The 26,693-nt window shown below is 46.8% G+C and overlaps 1 protein-coding gene across 1 annotated transcript in view; it reads left to right on the top strand.

Moving 5' to 3' along the window:
- Positions 1 to 3,320: 3,320 nt before the first annotated feature.
- Positions 3,321 to 26,693, top strand: part of LOC108160611 (homeobox protein invected) — a 31,346-nt gene continuing 7,973 nt past the window's right edge. The window contains exon 1 of the mRNA XM_017294725.2: positions 3,321 to 5,123. Within this exon, the coding sequence (XP_017150214.1) occupies positions 3,656 to 5,123 (1,468 nt within the window). The 5' untranslated portion in view covers positions 3,321 to 3,655. The remainder of the gene's footprint in view (positions 5,124 to 26,693) is intronic.

The following is a 26,693-nucleotide window of genomic DNA, read 5'->3' as shown; positions in this document are numbered from 1 at the left end:
CTGCCTCTGCTTCTGCCACTCGATGCGATTATGCTATTTGTTGCTGTTGCTGTTGTTGTTGTTGGCAGTACTGATGCTGCTGCCGCTGCCGCTGCTGCTGCGATGGAGCCCAAACCAAGTCTTGTAATGTTTCGCCGGCGCGCTTTGCTCTTTTGTCGTTGTCGCTGTTACTTATTGCTTGCGTTGTAGGCTTCATGTTTTGATTGTATTTATTTTAGTTTGAGTAACTTTACTTACTTCTCCCGACACCCCGTACTTGTGCAGAGCAAGGGTGTATTGACTAGGAGGAGGTGTTTAAGACAGGCAGAGGGAAATTATTTGGAATATATTTTGCATTCCCGCTTGGAATTCCTACTTAGAAGATGATTCGATCAAGAACTATACAATTATAATTATAAGAGAGCTATAATATGTATAAGAATTTAGTAACCAACTCCCATTCGTTGTTTTTAGTGGAGAAAACAGCTGGAGAATACAGATTCTAGTAGAATCCAGAATATTGTATATGTATAATATATTTCCGGCCTAGTATACAACAATTTAATTTTTGGTACTACAGGCATATTTTAAAACATTAAAACAATCTTTCATACAAATTATTAATCTGAAAAAAAATATTCACTGAAGAAAAAATATGTAATTTCTATGATTTTTCCATGACTGTACCGATCCATCAAAACCATCACAATATAAATGATGCTATAGCTAGAAATAGGAAAACTCGTTAATCTTTAATCAATTTCTATATATATTTCCGTTACACAATGATTTGCACAATATTAAGAAAAAGCTCAAGTATCCAGAAATTTAAAAGCCATTTTCTAAAGCTATATCTAAGGCTAGATTGAGCAAAGCCCAAGGTAATCCCATACTCGGTGCTCATTCTTTTCAGGATCTCCAAATAGATATCTTCCTACTTCAAAGCAGGGTATCCCCAGGGTCGTAACAGCTCCCACCGTTGCCTCAGTGGCGGTTTGCCGTCCATTTCTGATGAAGATTTTCTGCCCGATTAACTAGCGAGATCGCTTACGCTTCGAATGTGAATGCCGCATGCGGCGTCTTTTATGTGAAAAGCGTTTCGTGCGCGGCTTTAATCATGTCTTTCTGCTTCTATCCCCTTCTTGGCTGGAATCTGCTCAGTGAGCGAGCAGTGGATGGGGTGCCGGAGAGAGAGAGGGAAGGAGGGAGGGACTGGTTGGTGGCGGGGTTAGATCGCTTTTCAGACATTTTGAGCAATTGCGTTTAATTTTATTCATAATTCGTGGTCTTGGGTTACCCGTGGATTATATCTGGTTGTTTTCCCTCTTATTTTCTTCGCTTCTCTTTATTGTATTGTTTAATCGCTGTATAATTGTTTCTTTTGTCGAAAGCTGAAATTAAGCTTGATTAATTCGTCGGTTTTGGGGCGACTATCTCCGAGTCGGCATCTGCAGCGCGGTACTTTGTAATGTTGCAACAAAGTTATTAAACTGGATTTCGGCTTGATTGGGGAATGGGAATGGGGGTGTGTGTGCATTTGGGGCGTGGTCGCCCGATCCGTGCATGCATTATGGCCGACCGCAGTCGGTGTCGGGCGAGCGATAATAAAGCGTGGACAGAAAATTTCCATGATCTCCGGAGAGCTTTATGGGTTCAACAGCAGCGATAAAAACACCGATTGCTGGAATTCCGATATTTTGTTGCCTTGTTTTTACGGCCAATCCCGATGCTGTCTGCGATAAGCGGAAAAGGTGCCACACTGATGGGCGATTCCAGATATGAAATATGATCCATTAAAAACACAAACAACATGGCTAATGGAACACCCAGTACTGGGAGAAAATTTGACAAAATATACATACCTTCGAATACCTTCACGACAGTCGCTCTGAAAAGGGTATATATGTATATAGGCTCTGGGAATGTTTCGAATTTTGATGTCTTTTGGTATTGGTGGAAACGTATTACCTAAACTAGGAGCTAAATGGCGAAAGGATGCTCCTTCTACTCCTGACGGACGTCGAGGTGGTGGCGACACTTTCACTCGTCTGCTACAATGGTTGCCTTTTGGCCTCGCCGGGCGCACAGGGGGGAGACCTATCGATTAGCCATTGCAAACTTGTTTTCACCCCACACACATGCCACACCACACCACAGACAAAAGTCATAAATAGTTGAAAGGAAAGCTAAATGCAGATTTATGAACACCAAGCAATGCTTGCCACTCAAACAATGCACAATATGTTGGGCAATTAGACAAGCCCAGGGGCAGAGGGACCCCTGGCACCTCTCAAGGATCCCTCATGCCTAGAGCTGATCATCCCCCCCTCAACGTATCCGCACTACGCTCCTGCATTTATATTCATTTACGCAGAAACTATCATCAATGTTGTCCGATGGAATGGAGGGCACTACAAAAACAAGTAGAACAGCAAAAACAGAATCGAAAGCAATTATGAAATCACAGCAGATGTTGGAACAACAGAGCAAAAGCAGAAATTGTGGTGGTGATTTATAAAGCGCAGCTAACGACACACAAACAACACACGAAAAGCAACAACAATGATATCAAAAAGCGCAAAATGCTTGCGAAAAACAAAAAAAAAATAAAAACAAGAGGAAAAAACGTCAAAAGAAACGAAAGCAACACAAGGCTCTCTGTGGCATGTGTTGCACGAGTACATAGTGGCCACACACACACACACACACACACACACACACCAGCGCGCAGGCAGACATGGGCCTGTGTACCGTGCTGTATATAAAACAGGATGGAGGATGCCACTAAAAGGACTGCAGATGCCAGACCGCAGAGGCAGAGGCAGAGGCAGAGGCAGAGGCAGAGAGCCACAGAGAGGAACAGAGAGCAGGGAGACGACAGTGGAACCTACATAGAACGAGATTTACGACTTAAATGCTGCAGCGCATAATCAAAACGAGAGACACACAGAACATCAGGGAACATGGACAGGGACAGGGACAGCGGCAGCGGCTGTGGGAGAGGGAGAGGAGAAGAGTGCTGAAGTGGACTGCGAGCTGGAGTGGAGTGGAGTTTTCGGGGCGACGACGCACTTAATTAACAAATGTACAAACACTTAACATAACCTCAACTGACAGGCGAGCCGCAGCACGGAGATTGTCTGCCTGCCAGAGAGAGACGACGCTACAGCACCAGCCGGTAGGACGCCCCAAAGACCGTTCATTGGATGTTCGAACCGATGCGGAGAGCGAGAGCGAGACAGAGGGCGAGAGCGAGAGCGAGCGAGAGCACGCCAAGGTGAGGGAGAACGTGTTCTGGCGGCGAATGAATCGAGTGAACCGAACCACCACCAGTTCGGATTCGGACCCGCTCGCAGCCGCCGCTTGCTTTCCAGTTTGCCAGATGGCGAGAGCTTCATTCGATTCATTCGATTCATTCGTGCGGTTCGGAACGGCCAGCGCCAGCGAGCGAGCAGCGTCGGTACTTTGTGGCTTTTAATGCTTTTTTTTTTTTGTTCAATCCGAGAGGAGAGTGACGCATATTCCCCCGCTCTGTGCGTGTGTATTACCGTGCTTGTGCTTGGGGAACGGAACAGTTATTAAGTGGAGTCGCAGTGCGGCTGAAAATGCCGGCGGCTTTGCAGTGCAACAGGAATAAAGATAAAGACAGAAACCGCCGAATCGCCCCGAGAAACTGATGTCCACTTTGGCAAGCAGTCGCCCTCTGCCTCCACTCAAATTCAGCATACTGAATCGCATCCAGCCAGAGGAGGAGGAGCAGGAGCAGGAGGAGGAGGAGGACCACGACCACAATCACGATCAGGAGGAGCAGCCGGAGGAGGCAATGCATCCGGACTGCCTGCCCCTGCCGCTGTCGCAGCACATCAGCAGTCCGCAGGTCGAAGAGGAGGTCGAGGACGAGACGGAAACGGAAACGGACCTGGGACGCACCTCCATCTGCAACGAGCGGCACCTCAACATCGAGGACGAGGATGAGGAGGAATCGGCCGATGCGGATGTGGACGAGGACCTCGATCTGGAGGACGCCGCCAGCTGTTGCAGCGAGAACAGCGTGCTGAGCGTCGGCCAGGAGCAGCACTCCCAGGCAGCGGCCCAGGCCCAGGCGCAGGCCCACGTCCATGTCCAGGCCCAGGCGCGACAACGGCTCCTCATGAGCCAGCTCTACCGCCCGTCGGCCTTCAGCAGTGTACCCAGCGATCCTCCCGCCGTCCCAGTCGATATCGCTACGGATCCGGGCGGTGGTCTCCTGCCCCTGGGCGGGCCGCCCGCCGGCAGCTTCCAGGAGGAGTTCCTGCGCAAGTCGCAGCTCTACGCCGAGGAGCTGATGAAGCAGCAGATGCATCTGATGGCCGCTGCCCGTGTCAATGCCCTGACGGCGGCGGCAGCGGGCAAACAGCTGCAGATGGCCGCAGCAGCGGCGGCGGCAGCAGCAGCAGCGGCTGCAGTATCGGCGCCCACTGGCCAGGATGCACTGGCTCAGCTGACGGCGACGGCGCTGGGGATTGCAGCGCCAGGAGCGGGGCACCAGCAGCAGCTGCTGATGGCCCAGCGGGAGCGGGAGCGGGAGCAGGCGCACCACCATCTGCAACACCTCAACCACCACCACCTGCAGCACCACCACCACCACCACAACAACAACAACAACAACAACAATGAGAATCTGCACGAGCGGGCGCTCAAGTTCAGCATCGACAACATCCTGAAGGCGGACTTTGGCTCCCGCCTGGTGGGTGGCAACGTGGGTAACCATCACCCGAAGATCGGAGCAGGCGGTGGCAGCAGCAACAGCAGCCAAAACAGCAGCCACAATAGCAACAGCCATGGCCATCCCCTCAAGGCGCCCAAGAAGTCGGGCAAGGCGCTCAATCTGGCCCAGAGCCAGGCGCAGGCGGTCAACTCCAGCCTGAGCTTCTCCAGCTCCCTGGCCAACATCTGCAGCAACAGCAATGACTCGAACAGCACCGCCACCAGCAGCAGCACAACGGCCACCACTTTGGCAGTGGATCTGGTCAAGTCCCCGCCACCGGCGGCGGGAGGAGCAGCAGCCAAGGAGACAGCCAAAAAATCTGGAGAGGACTCGGGTACGCCCATCGTGTGGCCGGCGTGGGTCTATTGCACTCGCTACAGCGATCGCCCCAGCTCAGGTGAGTCCATACCCGCGGAAGCCATTCAGTCATTCACTCATCCACTCGCTTTCCCAATGCAAACACTCGAGTGGGGCTCCCAAAAGCGTTGAGTGTTGAGTGCCTCATAAAGCGGTTGTGCAAACAAGCTACAGACACCGCACACCACTCCACACCACTCCAAGTCGCACCACATCGTTGCAAACCACAGCAGCCCACAGCTCATTAGTTTACCAACCACCAGAAAAACATAAAACAAAGGAGGAGAGTCGGAGGCTCCCTACGAAGGTACCGAAGGTACCCCGAAAAACCCTACTCTTGCAGAGTGGTAGGAAATCTTTTGAGCAGAGTTTTAGTTCCTTCCTTAGGGGACTTTTCTACAAGGCAGATATCCGAGTTAGAAGGGCCTTGAAGATCTGATAGAGGATGGAGGACAATATATTTTAGATCAGGATACGTACAACATTCCTAGTCGGAATTGTTTTAATAGTTTGGAATAACAATAGTTGAATAATAATGTGCGCTGCAAGGGTATAAATAGAGTGAAATGGATACATATACAAAAAGACAGAGAGAGAGAGAGGAAACCCCAATTGGAGGAAGGAGTCCCGAACCGAAACAATGCCCGTACTCACCCTTGTGAAATGTCTGCTCGAGTGGTTTTTATGTCCTTATGGCTTATGTAACATAACTTAAGCTCATTATGCCCTCTTTCCCCACCCTCGACCGCTTCTGTGCGTGTGTGAAGCCACCCTTCTCCTGCCACCCCTCTCCCTCCTGCCATGGCAATCATGGCCACACTCATGAATTTTGTTTATGCCACCGCAGGGAATCCGTAATCGTTTGCCCAATAATTTCATGCGGCCAACTAAGTGGAGTGATGGAGTGATGGAGTGGTGGAGTGGAGTGCTGCAGGGAGGAGTTTATGTACTCCATATGCTGTGGGTGTGGGATGGGGCCCTTGGAGTTCATTTCCAGGGTGTCCTTTTATTGCGAGTGAATGTGTGTGTTGTACAAGCAATTTGGATTCTTGGTTTATTTTTTGGGTGGGTAATCTCTGATCCCCTGGAATCCCTGTGGGTTCTATGGATCCTGCGGTTCGGGTGGGAAAATTAGAAAGTGATTTTGCTATTACAAGGATTTTCGAGTCAAGCAAAGGCGTTTTTGATTAGCTCCTTGAAAGGTGGAAGACTAAAGAACTAAATGTAAATGCATTGGCTGAATAATTCTTTAGGTAGAATATAATAATGGAATTAAATTGCTTGCTAAGGAGATGATGCATATGATGCAACTGCTATCCATAGGAGCTATTCGAATCATTCAGTAAAATGCAACGGATTCGATGGAATTTTGTAAATATTTAAAGGTAAAACTATTATTCTCTCATAAGAATGAAACTCTCATCCCTTTAAATGTAGCATCGTGGCAACTAATCGTACAATATTTGGATAATTGATAGGTTTTTATTGTTCCAATGTTCTTTTTGCCTAATGCTCCTCCATTGCTCCCATATTTTGTACACCGAAATGGGTATAATTTCTCAGCAATTTACTCATTACGCTGATTAGTGTCAAACCCCATGATTATTCAGAGCGAGGGGTGGGGGGGAGCAGGGGAGTCCGACGAAACGGAATTCCAAGTTTTCGAGTGCATAAATCTACGCTTTTGGGTGGGTTTTTTTTTTTTTGTCGCGCTCGCTAATTAACTTGAAACGATTTTTCGTTCAGGCCTTCCCTCTCTCTCTCTACCTGCCCCTTTAGACTGCCGTCTCTTTCCCCCTGCTGGGTGGCTTTTAAGGTGTGTTTATTGTTGTGGGGCTTTTTTCATTTTCTCAGTTTCATTTTTTTTCCAGCTCTTTTCTGTATAAATTTAGCGTGACTAAAACGAGATCTCGATCGCAGTGCGGTTCCATAATTTGAATGAATGTTGTAGGCGATGGCGTCGTTGTCGTCGTCGCTGCAGTCGATTCGGAGTCGCCTTCGGAGTTGCCACAGCTGCAAGCAATGATTTAGCGTGAGATTTGGCCCAAAAGAGAGGCCCAATCACTGCAGCAGCGTCAGCTACGAAATCAACGAATTAAAATTCCCAACCAACAAAGCATAAAACTCATAAATTTGCGTTGCCTTTTTTTTAGTTTTTTGTTTTTTTGAAACTATTTTTGAAAAGTTTTTATTATGCCATAAAAGGTGTTAATTTGACAAATTAATGCAACATATGCCGTGCCGAACATTTGCCAAAATCGTACACTCGAAAACAAATTAGTTGTGCCACACCACAGACAATGTGTGGCACAAATGATAGATTATTGTATGGCTGCCATATGTTGCCGCTGCCTCTATTTAGTGGCAATTAATGGTTGCGCGATAAAACTGTGGAAACTGTGAAAACTGTGATGCATAATCGATGCAAGATTGTCTTTAATCTTTCAAATTGCAACTGCTGGTTTATGGTTTATGGATTGCTGTTTGGGCCATGTATTTTTTTTCGAGGCGTGTCGTACGTTTAATTTTGGAATATACATATGTATAGGGGTGTGAATCTATTAACGGACCAGCTAACATTCGAAAGACTGAAATTTAATCATCAATATTTTTGGAGTTAGATGCCATTCAAGATTCTCTATATATATGATATAACCTCATATATATTGAAGGTAACCTACAATATTTTGAGGTTGTTTTCAACCCTTTTTAAAGTTCAAGGATCTCAAGGGGAAGGTCTACCCTTCACCACAATTATTCCTGGAATATTATCAACAAAAAAAGCATATCCTCTTTTTAATCTGTCATGAATCTGCAAAAAAAAACGACAAGTGTTGCTTTTTTTGCGCACAAAATTTCCATAGTTTTTCTGCAATTCCCGCAAACATAATTGAAGGTTAAAGCCTGCTTCCTGAGTGGTTAACTGGCAGTAAAAAAATTGCATAGATATCAGAAATATGTTGGCAAATTGATTAAATTATTGTCTAGCCACCTGTCTGGCATCTGCTGCTGGTTTTTATTTTATTTTTTTTGTGGCTCTCAAACGCTGTTTAACAAGTTCATGAACTGAGCAAATGTTCGAGAGATAAACAAACTATGTTTGAACCTCCTCCTCCTTTCATTCGAGAGGAGAGCAATTTTCGCATTTGTCCGGCACTTTGGTACTCATTTAACCGGTAGTCCCCGGGAGTCGGGAGTCGAAAGTCGGGACAGCAGCGATCGCCACTGAACCATTAAGTAATTTTCAATTTGCACAGAAGACGCGGCGCGGTGCGGTCCAACAACAATGACAGCATAAACAAACGAATTTCAATTACACTGCCCTGCAATTACCCTGGAAAATTGCTGGAAAAGAGTCTTTCTGGTGCCCCCCCTTTGCATGTTCTAAATGGAAAATTTACTTGGGAAAATTGCTCTAAACCAAAGCCACAAGGCAGACGCAGAAGGAAATGAAAATGAAAATGAAAAGATAGGGGAAAAGCACTTGATTCCCGGAAAAATCGGCCCGAGTCCGATGATGTGCGAAAAGTTGAGAGGAATTTTTGTATTTAATTTTTAGAGGTCTACCATTTTGTGGGGCAGGTAATAAAGATTTGGTGGCACCCTCCGGCAGGACTTAACGTGTTCCCATTACAGCTTTGAGTGGCGCCCCCTGGCCGTGCCCCAAAGGAAGCCTCAACAGATTTGAGAGTTTACTACTACTTCTCTATATAGTATAATGGACGACATTGGGCAATAATTGAGATCATAAATGGACAACAAATTCAATTTAAATTATAGTCGAGCAATAGTTGGATTTGATAGCTGCCCCAGGCAGGGGACACTGGAACTAGACTCCAAAGTCCGCCATAAATCGATGATTTTTATGCTCACTCAATGGTAGCTATTCGAACATAAATTAGGCAAATAATTGTTATTTGAAGGCCATTAAAGAACTCAATCAATGATGATGGAAACACGAAGAGTTTCTATGGTTCACCCACCGTTAAGTGCGCTATTTGCGTAGAAAAAACAATGGCACTATGACCCCAATGCATCCATAAATACGAGTGCGAGTGCGAGTACGAATACCGTGCCATACCTGTCACGTCATATGATAATCACTAGGGTGCACGGCACACACGAAGGCGCCCAGAAGTCTGCTCTATTTTGGGGCAAATTAAGCCATTGGGCAGAATACTTACCTGCCGGACTGGTGGAGTGCTTTGCTCCAGAAAAGGCTCCACTTCCACTCTCTTATCTGCCAATGTCTCTTCCATCCAGTGCCGCTCTTCCTTTTTGGGTCAGAGGCGCAGGCATAACTCAGCGGAAAGAGAGGGGCAATGCTTGGCGATTTATGAAGTGACAAAAATTAATTTCAACTGTTAACTTATCGCACAACCAAGAAGCAACAAACAACAGGCAACAAACTGTAACTGTAGCAGTGGCAGTGGCAAGAGAGGAAAGCCCACTTCGAGAGCCGAAGCTTCAGATACTCTTTTTACCATGGCTACAATATGAGATTCACAAATGCGATACAATTTGTTTGAACTATTTCACTGCTGAAGGATGATTCCTACAAAGAGGGTTATACACTTTTGTTTAGAAATCCTTTCTTTGGTGCCCTACAACTGTCGTAATACCCTCTGTGAGGGTACCCACCATCTAGTGGCAGCGCCTTTTAAGGCTTTGGCAACTGCAACTGCCGCAACTGGAATCAACAGCAGCAGCAGCCATGCACCACTGCCGTTGGTAATAAAACTGTCATACCCGCAGCCCCCTACCCGCTGCACTGCCCCTGCCACTGCCCCAGCGATAACAGTGGCAGCGGCGAAAAATGTCGTTTAAACTGTGACTGCGACTGTTGACCGCATTTGGTTAATGTGAGGCTGAGGCTGGGGCAGAGGCAGAGGCTGAAACTGTTGCAGTTGTTGGATGGATGGTTGCATGGTGGCTGCATTTGCGGCACGGCACTCGGAGCCAACGTTAATATGGCCTGAAATTGGGCATTGGCCAGGCATTTTGTAATTGCTTTTGTGTGTGTGGATACCCGCCATACCCTAACTCAAGCGGAGACGATAGCTAAACAGATGGATGGAGCTGCTCGTTGGTGAATGGATAGCAGAGAGGAGCTCTCTATGTGCTCTCTCCTGGAAGGTTCTGTAGAAACAGGGGCATAGGTAGATAGGAACTCTCTCAACAAGCGAACTATTCAGCACCTCCTGTAAGCACCATTTAGAGCTAGAGTATCACCTGTTCGTTATGTTCCACCTTCTCTGTTGGCCCCCCTCCACCAATTTCACACTCAATAAGCTGCGGCCTGTTTATCTAGGCTTTTGACTTCAGGCACAAACCAACAACAACACGACAGACGACGAATATGAAATATAAAATCAAATCAAAAAATTTCAATTTCGTATGTAACAGAAACCTCAAGATCACACAGCAATCACAGGCCTCAACGAGCTTTGGGCCCAAAGAGAGACCACCCAAAGCGGGCCCAAAAGCCGAAACAAAAAGCCAAAAACGAACACAAAAATATTTGAATCGAAAATGAAAGAAAGACAAGTTTCCGCATTTGGGTTCGGCATTGGTGAGGAAGGGGGGAGGCGGCATTGGGGTATGGTATTGGTATTCGGTGGATTTCGTATTGTATAACTTTTTGGGCATGGCATATAAAAATCATTTTTATAACTTCATTTGTGTTAATTTGAAAACGAGGCAACGTCTGTGGCAGAAAGAGAGAGACGGCGAGGCAGGGGAGGCCAGGGTGTGGAAATATTTACAGCTGTCAAAATATTTCCTACAAGCAAATGACTTCATTCATCAGTCAAATAATAATAATAATAATAATCATATACGAGTATCCGTTGGGGCGTGGGAGTTGCCAGGGACTGGATGCCTGCTTCTCTCAGTCATTCCGTCCATCAGTCAATCAGATATGCGTCAGGCAGAAACAAACAAACAAACAAACAAACAAACGAATATTAATCCCAATAAGCCTCATTATGACTGCAGCAAAGAGCAACAGCGAATCAAGCACAGAATTCTCAGACACTCAATTCATTCACTCACTCATTCATTCGTTTGATTGTTGTCTCTGGCTAATCGATTATTTATCGCTCAGAAATTGAGTTCTGTCTCTGATAATAAGCTTATAGCTGGACCTCATTCGTGGTTCGAAACGAGCATAAATTGATTTAAATATTTCGAGTTTTCGGGCTTATTGATTTCCTTAATTAAACAGATTTATCAGTTCGGTAGCTGGCACTCAAAGGATTGTTCTGGATTTTACTGAAGCTGAAGTGTTCTACCAATTGATCCTCTATTTCCACTTGAGGGATACATCTTTGGTCCCAATATAAACCCCAAAAGTCGTATGATCCCCCGAAAACTGAACCACACATTCCTCGGCATGCGTTCGCCCCAAAGCCTTTTCTCTACTGGTGTTAATTGACGCACATAGCTCGCACCCAGGGCCCTGGGCTCTGATGTTGAGGCTGATGATGATGAATCCACTGATGATGATCTGAGGTCTGAGACTTTGGTGACTTCCTTTGACAGCTCTCGAATGAATGCCCCGGGAGAGAGCAGCTCCTCCGCAGAGAGATGTTGATGTGGTTGTCATACAGTTTGACATGTGAGTCGGAAAGCTGGGCTGGAAAAGGGGTTCGGGATAGGGATAGGGACAGCCCATGGATCGCTTTGATTATTTTATGCCTGTGCCCGTACGTACGTCCATCCGTCAGTCACGACAGATATCCAAGGGGCAAAGGCATAGTGCGTGTGTGTGGTCAGCCGCATTTGTCAAGTTTAATTGGGAAGCGAGTTGGGTTTTCGAGATGGTTTCACTTTTGTCCAAAAAGATACTTTGCATGCCTCCACCGATCGGGGAGCGGGGGTGGGGGGGGTGCATGCTGGTGCCCCCCCCCCTTTGTCAGACATATGTTTGGCGTCGGCGTCTTATTGTTTGTTTATTACTTGTTTTGCTTTAATTACTTGTTCGTGATGACGACGACGATGATGATGATGTGGAAGACGATGCTTTTCGTAGCAGCAGAGAAATCGGATAGTCACACTTATTGGAATTACTGCTTCATTATCATGTGGGGCACACTCAGTGTGTGTGTGGAGGCTCTGTAAGATCAGAAAACTGGTTCAGCGTCCACTGGAGTGGAGTGGATAGTGGAGTGGCTCCGATTGGAGCTGCCATCATCCGTGGAGTGTTGGGCAAATAATCAGTAACGTAATTGAGAGATTCTGGTATCCCCCATGCCCCCGTTCCAGGAAGCAGAGCGGCCAACAGGACGGGGCTGCCAACTAATTGCGAATGAAGCGACGGGGATGTCAACTCCCGGCTATTGTCTAACTTTGGTCTAGATACGGGAGTGCAGAGGGGCCCGAGGCCAGGCAACGTCGAGGCAGGGCAGCTCCCTCAACTGCAAAATTAAGTCGGAAGGCACAGAACAAGTCCCAGTCGCAGTCCCCACTCCCCACTTCCCACTCCAGTGCTCTGTTGTTCCGCGCTCGCTGTAGTTGTAGTTGTAGTTGTTTGCTGCGGCTGGAAGAGGCAAGCTCTCGGACCACCCAAGTTGACAGCGAACACGAACAGCGCTTAAGCCTTGTCCTCGCAGAGGAAGAGCCAGAGTCAGAGCCAGAGACAGAGACAGAGACAGACTCCGGGCAAGACAGAAGAGCGCTGCAGATGGAGCCGAAGAGGCTGCGGCTGCCACACATTTTGGCTGGCCCGAACGGCTGAAGACATCGGTTCCAGTGCATACAAATAAATTTTATTAAGCAGTTAGAAAACAAGCCTTAATGAAATGCACCACGAGAGCAGGCAGTCTTCCAGGTCTTTGCTGGAGATGGGAGCGTGAGCCAGAAGGAAGACTGAATAAAAACGATATGATTGGAAATTCTATAACCATTATGCGGGGTACACCAATTAGAAGCATAGAAAACCGATCAACATAGCTTTCCTTGAAGCTAATAGCCCACCATTTCCTGGTCTTGGAGCTCATCACGAATCATAACGATATCCTGCACAGCCCAGACACGCTACCATCTCCAAAGATCTCCTTTGATCCTAAGCTGCGATGGTTGCGTACCCAATGATGTGATGATCTTTCGTAGAGAAAAACGAGAAGAGCGTAGGGTAGGGGATACCCTGGAGAGTGGAGCAAGAAGAGGGATCAGGTTAACCAGTAGCTGGGATCAGTTGAGGGACATTGTTGAGCTACTCAATTTGCTGTCCTTGCCCGATGTCCGACGTCTGATGTATGTACGAGTACGAGTATGTATGCCTTGTCCCCCATTTTCCTACTCGTGATCGCTGCGATCTTCGATCTTCAACTCAACGTGAACATTGCCTGACTACGAGACGTCGTCAGCGTCAGGCGCTGATCGTCGATGGCCCGTTTCCCCCAGTTTCATTGCGATTTATGTGCGTAATAATTGTGACAATCACAACAAATGCGAATCGGAGTCGACTCCGACTCGCTGGAGGAGAGTCGCTGACATGCGCTCATGATCATCATCGTCGTCATCGTTATGATCGCTTCGAGAGAGATCTGACCATCTTGGAGGCATCTTTATGATCAGTTTTGTCATCATTATTGCTGCTTCAGCTATTCCGAGCTCATCTCGGGTAATTAAATTTCATTTCCCCAGGAATTTATGCCCCTTGGGGTAGACGGAAATTTATCGCAGATCGATATACTCCAACCGAATGGTAAAACCATATAAATTGTATGAAAATGTGAAAGGGGACACAATTGAAGTAAAGTATTTTAATGAAATTTAATTAGGAAATCAGATAAATAATATAAGACACATATCCGTTAAATTTCTGATCGAATAAATGAGGAATAAAGGCGTACCATCTAGGAATGTGTATTGCCTCACGGGATAACCTCTTCCACCTCAAAAGAATCTCTTCTGAATGTTTCCTGTTATCCGTGATAGATATACCTCGATCTATTAGCGACAAATTATAACACTCTCCACCTCACAAGCCGTATCCGTATCCGTCTACGTCTCCATCTCCATCTCCGGTTGGGTTTCAGTCTCAATGCTGGAATTTCGTGTGGAAAATTCAATTGCCCCGCTCGACATCGAGATCGAGTTGATCGCTGAAGCTGCTACAATTGCTTCAGGGGTGGTGGGGCAGACCTACACTGAGACGGAGACCCCGAGACCGACACACTGCCTCTGCCGCAGCCTCTGACGCCACGACTGACTGACTGTGATTTTGTTTTTTCCCTCAAACAAAAACAAAACAACAAAAAATCAAAGAAACAGTGTCAATAAGATTGATGGCTTGAAGCTTTTGCCCAGTCGAGACGAGTGTCCACCACGAGCTCGCTCTCATAGATTGTTGCATTCAAAACTGGCTCAGAGCAGCTCCCAGAGTATCTGTGAGAGTATCCACTGTAGCTGTGCTTGTGTGTGTGTGTGTGTGTGTCTGCCACTTAAGTTTGGTGTCAGTCAGCTAGCGGGGTCTTCCACAGAGTCTCCTCCGAGACGTAGACGGGAGGCTGACGATGATGTGGGGACCACACACATTGCAAATGTTGATTGCTGACTTGACTGACACTTTTTGATAAGTTGATTAAAATGTATTTCTTGCCTCTCTTCCCCCTCTCTCTCCCTCTCTCTCTCTCTGGGGCTGGTGCCTCGAGTGCATTGACATTGAGCGGATTGAATAGAGTGAATGGATGAATCGAGCTCTTCTCTGAGTAATTTCTGATCTTGGTCTCAATTACGATCATTTCTTAGAACCACAATTAGCGCGGCTAAAAGCACTGCCTTCGTTCGATTACCATCCCAAATTACTCAATTAGAGACCAACACAGAAAGAATAAGCCTGGGCTTATCCACGATATTTCGTGGCTTCGGATCGAGGGGCCTTCAGCAACAATTAATTGTACAACAAATAAAACAATTTCGATACCATTTACTTGTACGTTTAAGAGTCGATCGGACAGCGATTTAATTGCCCCATTCGAAAGGTTAAATTATTTTGTAGTCTATGCTTATATTTGGTATTGATTAATTGCAATTGACTCTACGCCAAAATTGGCTACTGGTCTCTGATCTCTCTGATCTGTTGTTGTTGTTTTTTCGTTCTGATTGAAGTTTCAAGTCGGTCGATTCGTAATCGAAGTGGAAATTAAACGAAATCGAAATCGAAACCGCAAAGAATGCTGTGACATCAAATCGAATGGAATCGAATCGATTGGAATGCTTGTAATGGCTATGGGAGTGACAACTTGTCCGAAATCTGTGACCAGAAGGTTTTTCAAGCCAGTACAGTAAGGATACGCTAAGGATAACACTACGAGTGGATGAAAAGTGCGCAAGGAAAGCTAATGCTAAAGCTGGGGACTCCCTTGAACCTCGAGAGGCTCCACTGTACTCGGGGCAGTCGGTGGCTCTTGCTGATTGTTCAATTAGTTAAACCCGCAAAATGACAAAACACAAAAAAAACGAAGCGACTCGAACAGACTCGATCCCAATTCAATCAGAAGAATGTTGTCCATTAACAAGTTGTCTCCAGAGTGGATCCCTGGAAGCCGCTCTGCTCCCATTCTACCGCCACAAAACATCTGCTGGAGATGTTCGCAAACTTCCTGGAGCTTCCTGCTGACTTGGCCCTGATTCGAACACACAGATGTGTGTTTGTATTGTGTGTTGTGTGTCCCCAAGGAAAAGGCAGGGTATTTGCATTTAAACATCGTAATCATATTTTGAAGTTATGCTTTATTATTCGCAGTTAGTTTCTCTGTCAATTTGGATGATTGAAGCGCCTGGCGATTGAAACATTTCATTACCCGTGGCTCTCTCTCTCTCCCATGAGTGCAGTGCCCCTTCGTCATGGGCGTCTTTTTGGGACTGGCACTGCGACTGGGATTTAAATAATTGGATATGCGTGTGGTATAGCCGCTGAGGAGTTGAGGCCGCCAGGCTCCCTGGCTCCCAGGCCCCTCCACATTTCCAAAAGACCTTCCATCTGCATTCGAGTTGACGTTGATTTTAGTTCCTGTCCAAACTGGCGCCTGCCTCTCCCCCCTCTCCGTACCTCCCTCCCTCGCTCCCATGTGGAGCTGTGCCCCAACTGCAGCTGGCCGGAGGATCCTTCCTTCGGGGTTCAGTTGTGCGGTTAATTTCTGGCCAACTAAATTGAGCTTTGAGCCCCCTTTGCGGTTGGTTTGCTCTCCACACAAAAGGGAGAAAATAACCGAATTTATGGCATTTTAATATTGATTTGCAAGTTAAGCGGCAAGCCCTTTGGAATGCCCCCTGCCCCTGCCCTATTTGTGGTTTTTGGTGCTGTTCATTAGGAGAGATTCTTGGCCAGATGGGGACTCCGATTCGGATGTGGTCGCCAAATTGGGGAGTCTTCCTTCCGTATATTTCTGGGAGAGAGTTGGCAAAGGGGAAGTAGATGAGATATGCTTATAGATTGTAGAATACTAGTACTGATATATCTCCTTAACCCATTAACCAGAGAGGGGAGAAGATGATTGATATTCCTTTAGGAATTTCCCCTATCTAGTTATCTCTCTTAAAGAAAACCACTTTTATTTGATTAAGTTTTTAGCATCTCTAAGTAGTTCACATGATCTGTCATATCTCTCTCTCTCACTCTCTCTACTCATTCCCTGTCTCTTTCCCCCATGGTATGGGTTAATAAGACGACAAGTGCTCTGTGCCAGGTCAGCCATAGATCAGGCCATGGTTCCATGCCTCGATGATTTCATGGTTGAAGTTCCCGTTCCTTTCGGGGGCAGCAGCTCTTCGAGCACTTAGCCGCATGTCTACTGTGGCCATTGTGTATGGTTTAGCGGTTGTTGTTGCAAGTTAGTGGTGGTTACAGTTGCAGTTGTTGCAAGACAACACTTGTTTCCATTTAATGTCTTTTTAATGGCCAATGCCATGTTGCGTTTCTTGCGTTTTTCGCCTCTTTTTCACCGTTCTTTCAATGTAGATATTTCCATTATGGAGATCCTAAATAAAAAATGCATTTTTGTTTAGTTGAAAATATCATTTTTATTCTCAGTTGATTGTGTGTGTTTGTGTGTGTCTTTTTTGGAGTTAATGATGTTGTTGCGTCGCCTATGTTGTCGTTGTTTGCTGTTGCTGTTGCTGTTGTCGTGTTTGTGTCGTGTGTCGTGATCGCACCCAACCAGGCCAGACACTCCACACCACACCACACAACACTCCGTGCCTCCGTACCTCCTGCCTGCCTGCCCATCGAAGCCAGCCATCCCCTTGGCTTTTGGCCAAGACGAACGGCTTCAGGTGCTTCGGGTTCTCTTTCATTTTGACAAACGCGTTTTCTGTGAATGCCAATGTGTGTGTGTTGGCCATGTTTTCCTCATTGGAGCAATTATTATTTATTATTGCTGCTGCCTGTGCCTGTGCCTCTGCCTCCACCTCTGCTGTTGCTGCTGTTGCTGTTGAACAGGTGAGCAGGTGTTAATTGTCAGAGTGGTCTCTCCACCGTTTTGCCCCACCCCACCCCTCCTCCACTATGTCTCTCTCAACCTCTCTGTATCTGTCTCTGTCTGACTTCTGTCTTACAGTTTTTTTTGGGGGCTGCCACTTGCTTCTTGAGGAGCAGCGCCTAGAATTGAGTTCATGCCTTAGAAGTACAGTAGACACTTATAGAAGTGAACAAAACAAGAAGCTAAATGACACAGAAACACAAGAGGCCCTCGCTAAATGAAACTTAAAAGGCTGATGGGTTGTATTTACAGTAAATACTAAAATGTTGAGATTCCACCACAAAAGAACACAATTGATCCCTTTATTGGAAGAATTAGTACTACAACCTAGAGAATTGTGTTCCATATGATCCAAAGTATTCTCTGTTGTCCGAATAATCCTCCAGAAACCTTTCGTTTCCCATAGTTATGGCCAGTATCAAAAGCTTTTATCTTAATATTTCCCAATCCCATCCCCTGTTTCTATGCTCATTCCCATTTCACGATTCCAATTCCCTGCCCCACTGATCTTTCCATCACATACTTGCACCATCCTCATTCATGCTACTTGTACGCTTGCCCCATTCCATCCCGGAGCAATAGCAACCAAGACGACCTTCTTGTTCAATTAACTTGCCTCGGCTGTGCTTCTGCTCCTGCTACTGCCCCTCCCTTTGCCCCTTTGCCGTAGCCCCTCCGTCACCGTCTGCGTCTCCTGGCAAACACAATAAACGATGTGTCCAAATAGAACTTAACCGCAAAACGATTACAAATGGTGAATAATGTAAAATCCATCAACTGCAAATCAGGCGAGCGGCCCGAGCGGCCGCCTGACAGTTTGTTTGTGTGTCTAAAGCGGCAGAGGAATCCGCAACCGGGCCCAGATGGGTGGGAGAAGAGGGTAGATGGATAGAGGGACAGGTGCTGGTTAGAGCCTCAGAGAGACAACGATCGTTGTGGCATGTGGCAGGCTGGAAAACTGGCTGGAAACGAGGCAGTCACAACAATCACGGCACGGCACACACACACACAAAATGCCCATTTGATGGACCAAGGTAAATGGAAATTGCTTTTCTGCTGAGGAAATAAACAAAAGCCGGGCCACAGACACACAGAAACAATCAGTGGCAGTGGCAGAACGAGGGGAGTGGCAGTGGCGGTAGCGGTGGCAGAGAGTCAGTCAGAAAGTGGAACCCAGCAAATATTTGCGCTCCATTGAGAAGGTACCACCTCCTTCTCTAACCAAATTGTGGGCGGTGAAAGCTGCGTACGGCGGAACTAAATGTTTTGTAAATTTGTTGACATTAGCAGGTTCTATCCATTCGTCTCGGAAGGGCGGCCGAGGTGGGGTAACCCCCATATTATGTTATACGATTATGGCTACCGCAACAAAATGAGTTATTTTCCACTTTGCCAATGGGGCAGCTTGAAGACTTGTCATTAAAAATCCATTAACTAGCCTTCTGGGCTTCTCCCCGACGACTGCCCCACAACTGTCGTCGCAGGAGCCTTGTGGTCCGAAAATCGAGTGACCCATGACCACTGACGAGACAGCAGGCAGTCAGCCACAAACACTGAGAGAAAATGCTATTAAAAAGAGAAATTTAAAGTCTTTCATTATCATCTTAAGAAGTCATTAAGGTTAAGGCTACTCACTGAATACATCTGAGGTGGGAATTTGGACTCCATCCGTCATCCATCGATCCTTAAATCTGTCTTAAGAGCATAAATATGTAATTTAAGGTGGGACGAATAGATCCTACGTGTAAAGATCGTCATAGAACACCAAAATCTGCTCTACAATAAGCATTTGCAGTCTAAAAGCCACACTAAACCAGTTAATGGCTAGTTTTAATGGATTTAATGGATTAGTAGTATGTGGAAAACCTGCACCAGTGTGATACCATTTGACAGGCGACAAATGAAATTTGTTCCTAATGTAATTTACGAGTATGTCTTTGTCACGCCTGCTCCATGGCCCATGACTCACTTCTGCCACTTCCATCTGGGGCTGGCGGCCCCAAAAAGCCCGCACGGAGGGACCACACACAATGTGAGAGGGGGGCGACAGATCGGAGGAGTTTTCATTGTAAGCTATTAAAGTGGAGAAAAGCGTGTGTGTGCATTTCCAAGCCATTCCAAGCCATTCGAGCCATCCCAGCCATTCATCCATCTATCCATGGATCCCTTCCATCCATCCATCCATTCATCTGGCCACCCACACGGCGGCTGGGGGATCGGGGCCGACCCCATTCTTCAAAGGGCCCCGACAAGTCGGAGATTTGCAAAAATATTTCACAACATGAGAAATGTGATGCAGAAAGATGTCGCAGAACACTTACCCGCAAAGAGGAGCCCCCTGCTCGGATGGAGTTCCCCAGAAAAACGACATCTGTGGTGGGAGTGGTTGTGGGGTGTGGGATTCGGGTTGGGGCTGAGGGCATAAATCACCCTGTGCTCTGTGGGAGGGGTGGTGCATTCAAAGGGGTGCACACTGTACCCTGTACATCCAATTAACTGGGAAATGTTTTCCTGGTTCTCTTAAATCAATCGGAATCGATGCCCAGACTAAAACAACATCAGCCACAAGAAACCGAGGGGGGAAGGGAAGGAGAGTTGTGTGGAGGGGGCGCCACACAGACTTAATTAAGTCATCAACCAGAAGGCAGGCTAATTGGAGATCTGCGCCGCGATCACAGCAGCCCACAGAGAGAGGGACAGAGAGACCAGAAAGAGAACCCGAAGCCGAACCCGATCCAAAGTCTGGGACCAGGGACCAAAGACTACTGATATAGGGCCTGCCTGGCGTCGGATCAGTGACCAAACGACGACGCACCCGCAACTGGAAGGCGGCGTGGCGGCGCACACAAGAACTCCATAATGAACATCATCATGAGGAGCAGCAGCGCCAGCAGCAGCAGCAGCAGCAGCAGCAGCAAGATCATGATGAACGGGGGGACTCTCGATGATTCAGTGCGTCAGCAGAGACCACACACGTGTCTGTGTATAGGTCCAGCTAGGAGTTCCCTTTGGCTCCCTAGAGGACAGAGAGAGAAAGGGAGTGGATGACTCACAAGCTGCGCTGCAGCTTTTTTGTGTGTTTTGGCAAATCCAACAACAAGTGGGAGCAGCGCAGAAGCAGAGCAGAGCGCAGCAGAGGGACCACCACGAAAGCTAAGGTTAAGGTCTCTCTCTCTCTCTCTCTCTCTCTCACAGGCTGCTTGAGGGGTGGGTGGTCCAAGCTCTGGCTCTGCTGCTGCTGGCGGCTGTAAATGAAGACTCCCGACAACACTGTGCGACACAAGCAGACACGAACAAGCCCGAAAGCTGAGACATTTTTTGCATCAAACTCAGATCTTGTCATCGAGTATGTAAAGCTTGCTTACACTAACCAGCAAAGTACGCGAAGCATGTTTCATCAAATAATGTAAATCTCACTCACACTAAGCTGCAAAAATCGCAATAGGAATGCGGCTATAATAGAGTTTTACCTCTGAAGAGGGTAACATATACAAAGTGAGGCCCACAATCCTGTGGTCTAGTGTAATTCACCTGATCCCGCTAGTGGCTGCTTGTTCGTTTTTTGTTGTGCTCTTCTCTTATCTGTGATGCTTACATTGATTTGGGATTAGCAGTTGCTCTCCCTCTTCCGCTGCTCCTCGCTTTTTTGTGTGTTTGTGCTGTTTTTGCTGGATTTGCATATTGTGTTTTGCATTGACATTTTTATTAAGAGAGTAGTTAGCGGGCGCCAGGCGTACCCGTAAACGCAGTTAACCCAAAACCTAACCAAGCCCGACCACACACACACTCGCACACTCTCACACACGCAACCGGCAGAGCGACATCGGCCATAAAATATTTACCCTCGATTGCAATTACAAAACACCGATAGGCATCTCGTTCTCGCAAAAGAATTTGCATTTGGGGAATTAAATAACGCGGGGTCGACTCACTAGCTCTCGCGCTCTTGCCCTCTCTCTCCGCATATAATTAAGCGTGCCTTTAAAATTGCGAGCATGCAAAGGGCAGCCAGGCGACGACGACTGCAGCGGCGGCATCAGCAGAACCGCGACAGCCAGCGCCGGCAAAAGCAGCTGCACTTGGGTGGTCCCCCCTCTTGTTGCTTGTCAAAATGTGTGGTCTTTATTAATAACAGCCAGCGATGTAGCAATGCAGCAATGCAGCAAGGGATGGTGGGGACGAATGGGGGCGAACAGAGTGGAGTTTTGCTGTCGCCAATACAAAACGGATGTTGTGCTCTCTCCGGGAGCAGGCTTCGAACATGTTGCATGTTGCACTGCGATCAGTGAGTGGGTAACCAACATTCTGTCTCTTTTGCTGCTGCTGCTGCTGCGCTGCTCCTTTCGGGGCTGCGCGGCATTTACGTCTTTGATTTTTTTCCGCTCAAACAGGCAGAAGCTGCAAATTAAATGATTTCTTCTCTCTCGCACTCGCTCGTCCCTCTCTTGTTGTGGCTCTTCTCTTTGTTTGTTTTGCTGATGATGATCATTTCGCATTAAGTTTAATTCAAGTTGAAATTAGTTCGCTAATGAACTCATCAGCAACAGTTTTTGGCTTTGTTTTATGGCCAAAGAAGATACCCTATCCGCCTTGTAGATTCATGTAAGATCTTACTGGCGCGCTCTCCCGTTCTGCCTCTTCCACAGCTGCCAAAACTGTTAATGAGTTAATTAACAAAGAGCAACAAGAAAAACAGCCACAAAACAGACAGCTAACATGCAGATAAATAAAAGGAACAACAACAGAAAGAACAAGAGAATGAATCAGAGAAAGAAGCAGAAGACGAAGAAACTGCAGCAGAGGAAGAGCATCTCTCAAGCAGATTTAAAATAACTCAAGCGTATGTAGATCCGTCGCTGATTCTGTCGCTGCACCTGCATCTGAGAGTGAAACGTCAGCTGGGCCAGAGGCCAATGGAAGAAGTCGCCAAAGAGAGTGGCTGGGCAGAGCAGTAGCCGAAGTAGAAGAAGATGACGAATGCCCCCTGTCTCATTCTCATATAAATTTCTAGCACGCGTGCAAGTAATTAAGAGTCCCGAAGATGAGACATCTTTTTGTCGCGCACCACACACGCACACACACGTAGATCTCTGATACCGCTATCGAACATGTTCATCTCTTGCACTGGTCCTACTGCAGGGGAGAGGAGGGGAACCAAAGAATTATGACAACGCACACGAAGAAAGAGACCGGAGACCAGAGACCAGAGACCCGAGGAAGAGCCGGAGACGGTGCAGCTGAAGAGAAAGTGGCATGGGGTCAAGTTTTTGTTAGTCGGTGACTTAATGACATGCTAATGACTTCGAATGAGTCGACTTTAATGTAATTGAACAATTAACAAAGATAAGGATCTGCCAGGGGATTGGTCGGGCTAAAAACAAAAAAAGAGAGTGAGAGCCGGAGGAGAGAAAGGGAAATTAGGAGCAATAAAATTATTTTGGTATTTTTATAATAGATAGGGTATATAATGGGAATACGTATTCCAATAGAGACTCCTTTCAAAGGTTACCCGATCTCTTCTCTTTTTGGTAATGTTCTTTTAGGGAAAAGCATACATCACCGATATAATCCTATGTAATACCAATACAATACTGAGATTATGCTTTTATTGCAAGTCATTCAAGATTCAGTCTCCTTCACATCCATCATTAATATTTAAAAGTAAAATTATATGTAATCCAGGAAATTGTATTCTAAATTCTAACCATTAAACAGAGACGTACAATACCAGGGCAAACAATCGAAATTGCTGGACCATAGCGTTGCTTCGCTCGTGGCGACTGTTATTCAATATTTCAGCCACCCCCACAACAGGAGGCGAGACTTACAGCCCCCATTGTCCTCCGTGTGGAACTGCCAACTCGTGATGAATTCTTGGCCTGAAATTAATTTAGTCGAATGCAAATTGAATGCCATCGAGCAGGCCGGGCAGCGCCAGAGCATATCAATTAAGAGTCGGAGAGCCGCAATTTACATTTCAATTACAGAACATTTGTCGAAATGTCGAGCAGCAGCAGCAGGTTGACTAAGTATCTGTATCTGTATCTTTGTGTAGCGTTGGCGAGTATATAGATCACATTCATTATTCAAACTTGGAAAATTCTATGCCATTCGGATCAGAGGCAGAGCCATCGGGCAGGGGCAGCGGAAGGGGCAGGGGCAGGGATACAGGCAGACAACGGCGTTGACAACAACAACAGATGTCAATTGTTGTGGGGCTTGTTAACACGATGCACACACACACACACACACACGTTCGGGGTATCCGTATCTGTGAGTGCACGTATGGCCACAGAATATTAATTACAAAACTAAAACTGCAACTGCAACTGCAACAAAAGCCATCCATTGTCTGTCGCTCGACTGGGTTTTCTCACACTGATTGATACCCTGGTTGCCAGTTGTGCAACATTTTTTTTCTTTTATTGAAATTGAAACAATTTATTCACGCAATTAAGTTGAAAGCGGAGGCTGATGCTGGCTGCTGGGTGCTGGGTGCTGAGCTGCCTGCTGCCTTCGACTGAATCTGTGGCATGCAAGTAAATTTGTTTTCTTCAGCTTCATGTGCTGCATAAGCAATGTGCCACACCGCCAGGAATGGGGGGGGGACCCATGAATAAAGAAATTAGCGCCATCGAATACCCGCCTGAATGTGGATCTTGTGTGATGGCAGATTGAGCGTGTGTCCGGAATATTGTTTTAGAAAGTTGCATCAAACATCTGTGGGTCGGTCCTTTGCAAACCAAAAGATTTCTCCTCCTGAAAACTGTACAACAACCCTGGAATCCATTATATATAGTGATGCGGATTCCCTCAAACTTAATTAAATTTCTCTGCGAGTCCATCCATTTCAGTTAATAATTGTCTGTGGCCGGGGTTTGTGGGAGCTTTCAGGCAGCTTTCATTCAATAAACGCCAATCCAATAAAATCCAACCCCTATCGAGCGCCAGGCGGCGGCAGCATCCCCCTTTCCTGGTCGAGTGTGCGTGCGGCTTATCTTGTCGACACACTCGCAGCGGGGGGTGGGGCAGCACGGTTGGCTACAGGGGGTGGTTGGCAAAGTGGCGGCTTATGATTAGCGTGCAATATAAACAAGGACCGCAATCTTTTTCCAAGTGTTGTTTTGGGCTAATTTTTGTTTTGGTTCGTCATCGTCCATGGGGGTGCACAGGATGGCAAGTCTGCCATTTTGAGGGGCGTTGCCAGGGGAGAATGAAACCGCAGATAGCCGCGCGGTGAGTGGGCAGTGGTGGGGGAGCGGGGGGCGAGGACAAAACTTGTTGCCCGCTCATGGATCGTCATGGCTAAAATCGTCAACTCGAGGCTAATAACTCATTTAAAGAGTGCCGGACGCAGCTGCGGCAGCTGTTGCAACTCCAATTGCTGTTGCTGTTGCACTGGCCCCAAGAGCAAAATAACTTAATTTCATAAATGGCCAAAGTGGAAAACGGCTTTTAGTCACTGAAAATTTTTAGCCGCTGCCATGTTTGCCTCCGTCTGGCTCCGTCGACTGATGGACGTTGGCCGTTGCAAGGAACCAGCTAGGAACCAGAGTATGCGGCAGCACTAGTACACGTATGTGTCTCTCTCTGTGTGGTGTGTGTATGCCATAAACTTGGCCAATTCGTGTGCTTAATTATGCCAGAAATGCTAGCTCTTATACAGGGTAGTCTTAGCGCAGAAAGGTATATGGTAAATTAATGAATACCAGTTCATACCTGCCTCGCCCTTACCTCTTCTTGGATTCCGACTGCTTGGATGCCCCTCAGAACGTTTTAGTTTCGAAATGAGGGTATCCCCTAGTCGGCGTACTGGGTTTCTATGCTCTGGCTTACCCGCTTTTTATGTGGCTCTCTTCATATGCTAAAATTGCCTTCTAGTCTCGCCTTGTTTGTCTGCTGTCGGTGTGCCGTGTGTTGCATGCAACATTTGCATTGATTGTCGGTTGTACTGCCGCCAGTCAGGCCGCCAATTTGGCTGATGGAAAATTATTACGGTGACATTTTCATTTCATGGCTAATTGAGGCTGAAAGAAATTCAGACCGGGCACCCGAGAAAAGTGAGTTATTAAATGCTGTTCAACGAGGCGTATGCGTAATTCCAGAATCGTTGCCAATTTGCGTTAAATGTTTACCTGGAAGGGCCGGTCTAATGATTCATGAAGTCTTTACGTTTAATTTTCAATCTGTTCCTAACAATTGATATAGGAAATGTTTCAGCAATCTTCCACTTCCATTCCACACTCATGCACTCGAAATCGAATTCATTTGAAAATTTCTGGCAAAAGCAAACAACAAAAAAGACAAACGCCAAAGGGAGTCCATCGCGGAGTCAACAAATCGAATCGAAAATTGAGAATTGAGAATCCATTGCAGACAAACGAACTCCCACTCTCCGAAACAGATACGGATATCCACCCACCCACCCCCCCACTGGCACCGCCCACGCCCCTGGGTGACTATCAAAAGCGCTTCGTGTATATCGAATGGAAGGAAGGGTAGGAGGGGAAGGAAGGGGAAGCTGTCAGCTCGAGTTGAATTTAATTAAATCCTTCATGTCGGCGTGTCTGTTAAAAGCAGACAAATGACAGTTTCCCTCTTCCCAGCGATGGTGTAGAGGAAGGATGGATGGAAGACAGGATGGAAACTGCAGCCAGACAGGACCTCGGAATGGGTGGATGGGTGGGGGGGGCCAAGTGCAGCTCCGATGACAGTTGCAAAACTGAAGCAGAGATTACCCAGAAATTGAATTGAATTGAAATTTGTTCTGCTTTCCAACACTCTCAGCCTGTGCCCTGTCTCCGTCTTGGGCATCCTCCTCCTTCTACCATAATTACTTAATTAAAGCCGCTGATCAACAACAAACAAGCGGAATCAATCGACCAGAGAGAGAGAGAGAGAGAGAGAGGGAGAGGGAGAGAGGATAACAGTAATTAAAAGTCGCCAGACTGAAGCGTGAGAATTTTAACAAAAACACACGACAAGAGGAGCCTCACATCCGCATCTTCCAGGAGGCTGAAGATGAAACTGGAGCTAAAAGTGAAGCTGGATGTGAATCTCGAGAAGAGCAAAACAAAGTTGACATTGGGACGCCGTGGAGACGGGCAGTCGAGAGGCAGTCG

Source organism: Drosophila miranda, chromosome 3 (assembly GCF_003369915.1).
Source record: "Drosophila miranda strain MSH22 chromosome 3, D.miranda_PacBio2.1, whole genome shotgun sequence".
In the NCBI taxonomy this organism is placed as follows: domain Eukaryota; kingdom Metazoa; phylum Arthropoda; class Insecta; order Diptera; family Drosophilidae; genus Drosophila; species Drosophila miranda.
Note: the sequence above shows the minus strand (reverse complement) of the source record. Positions and strands in the feature narration are given on the sequence as shown.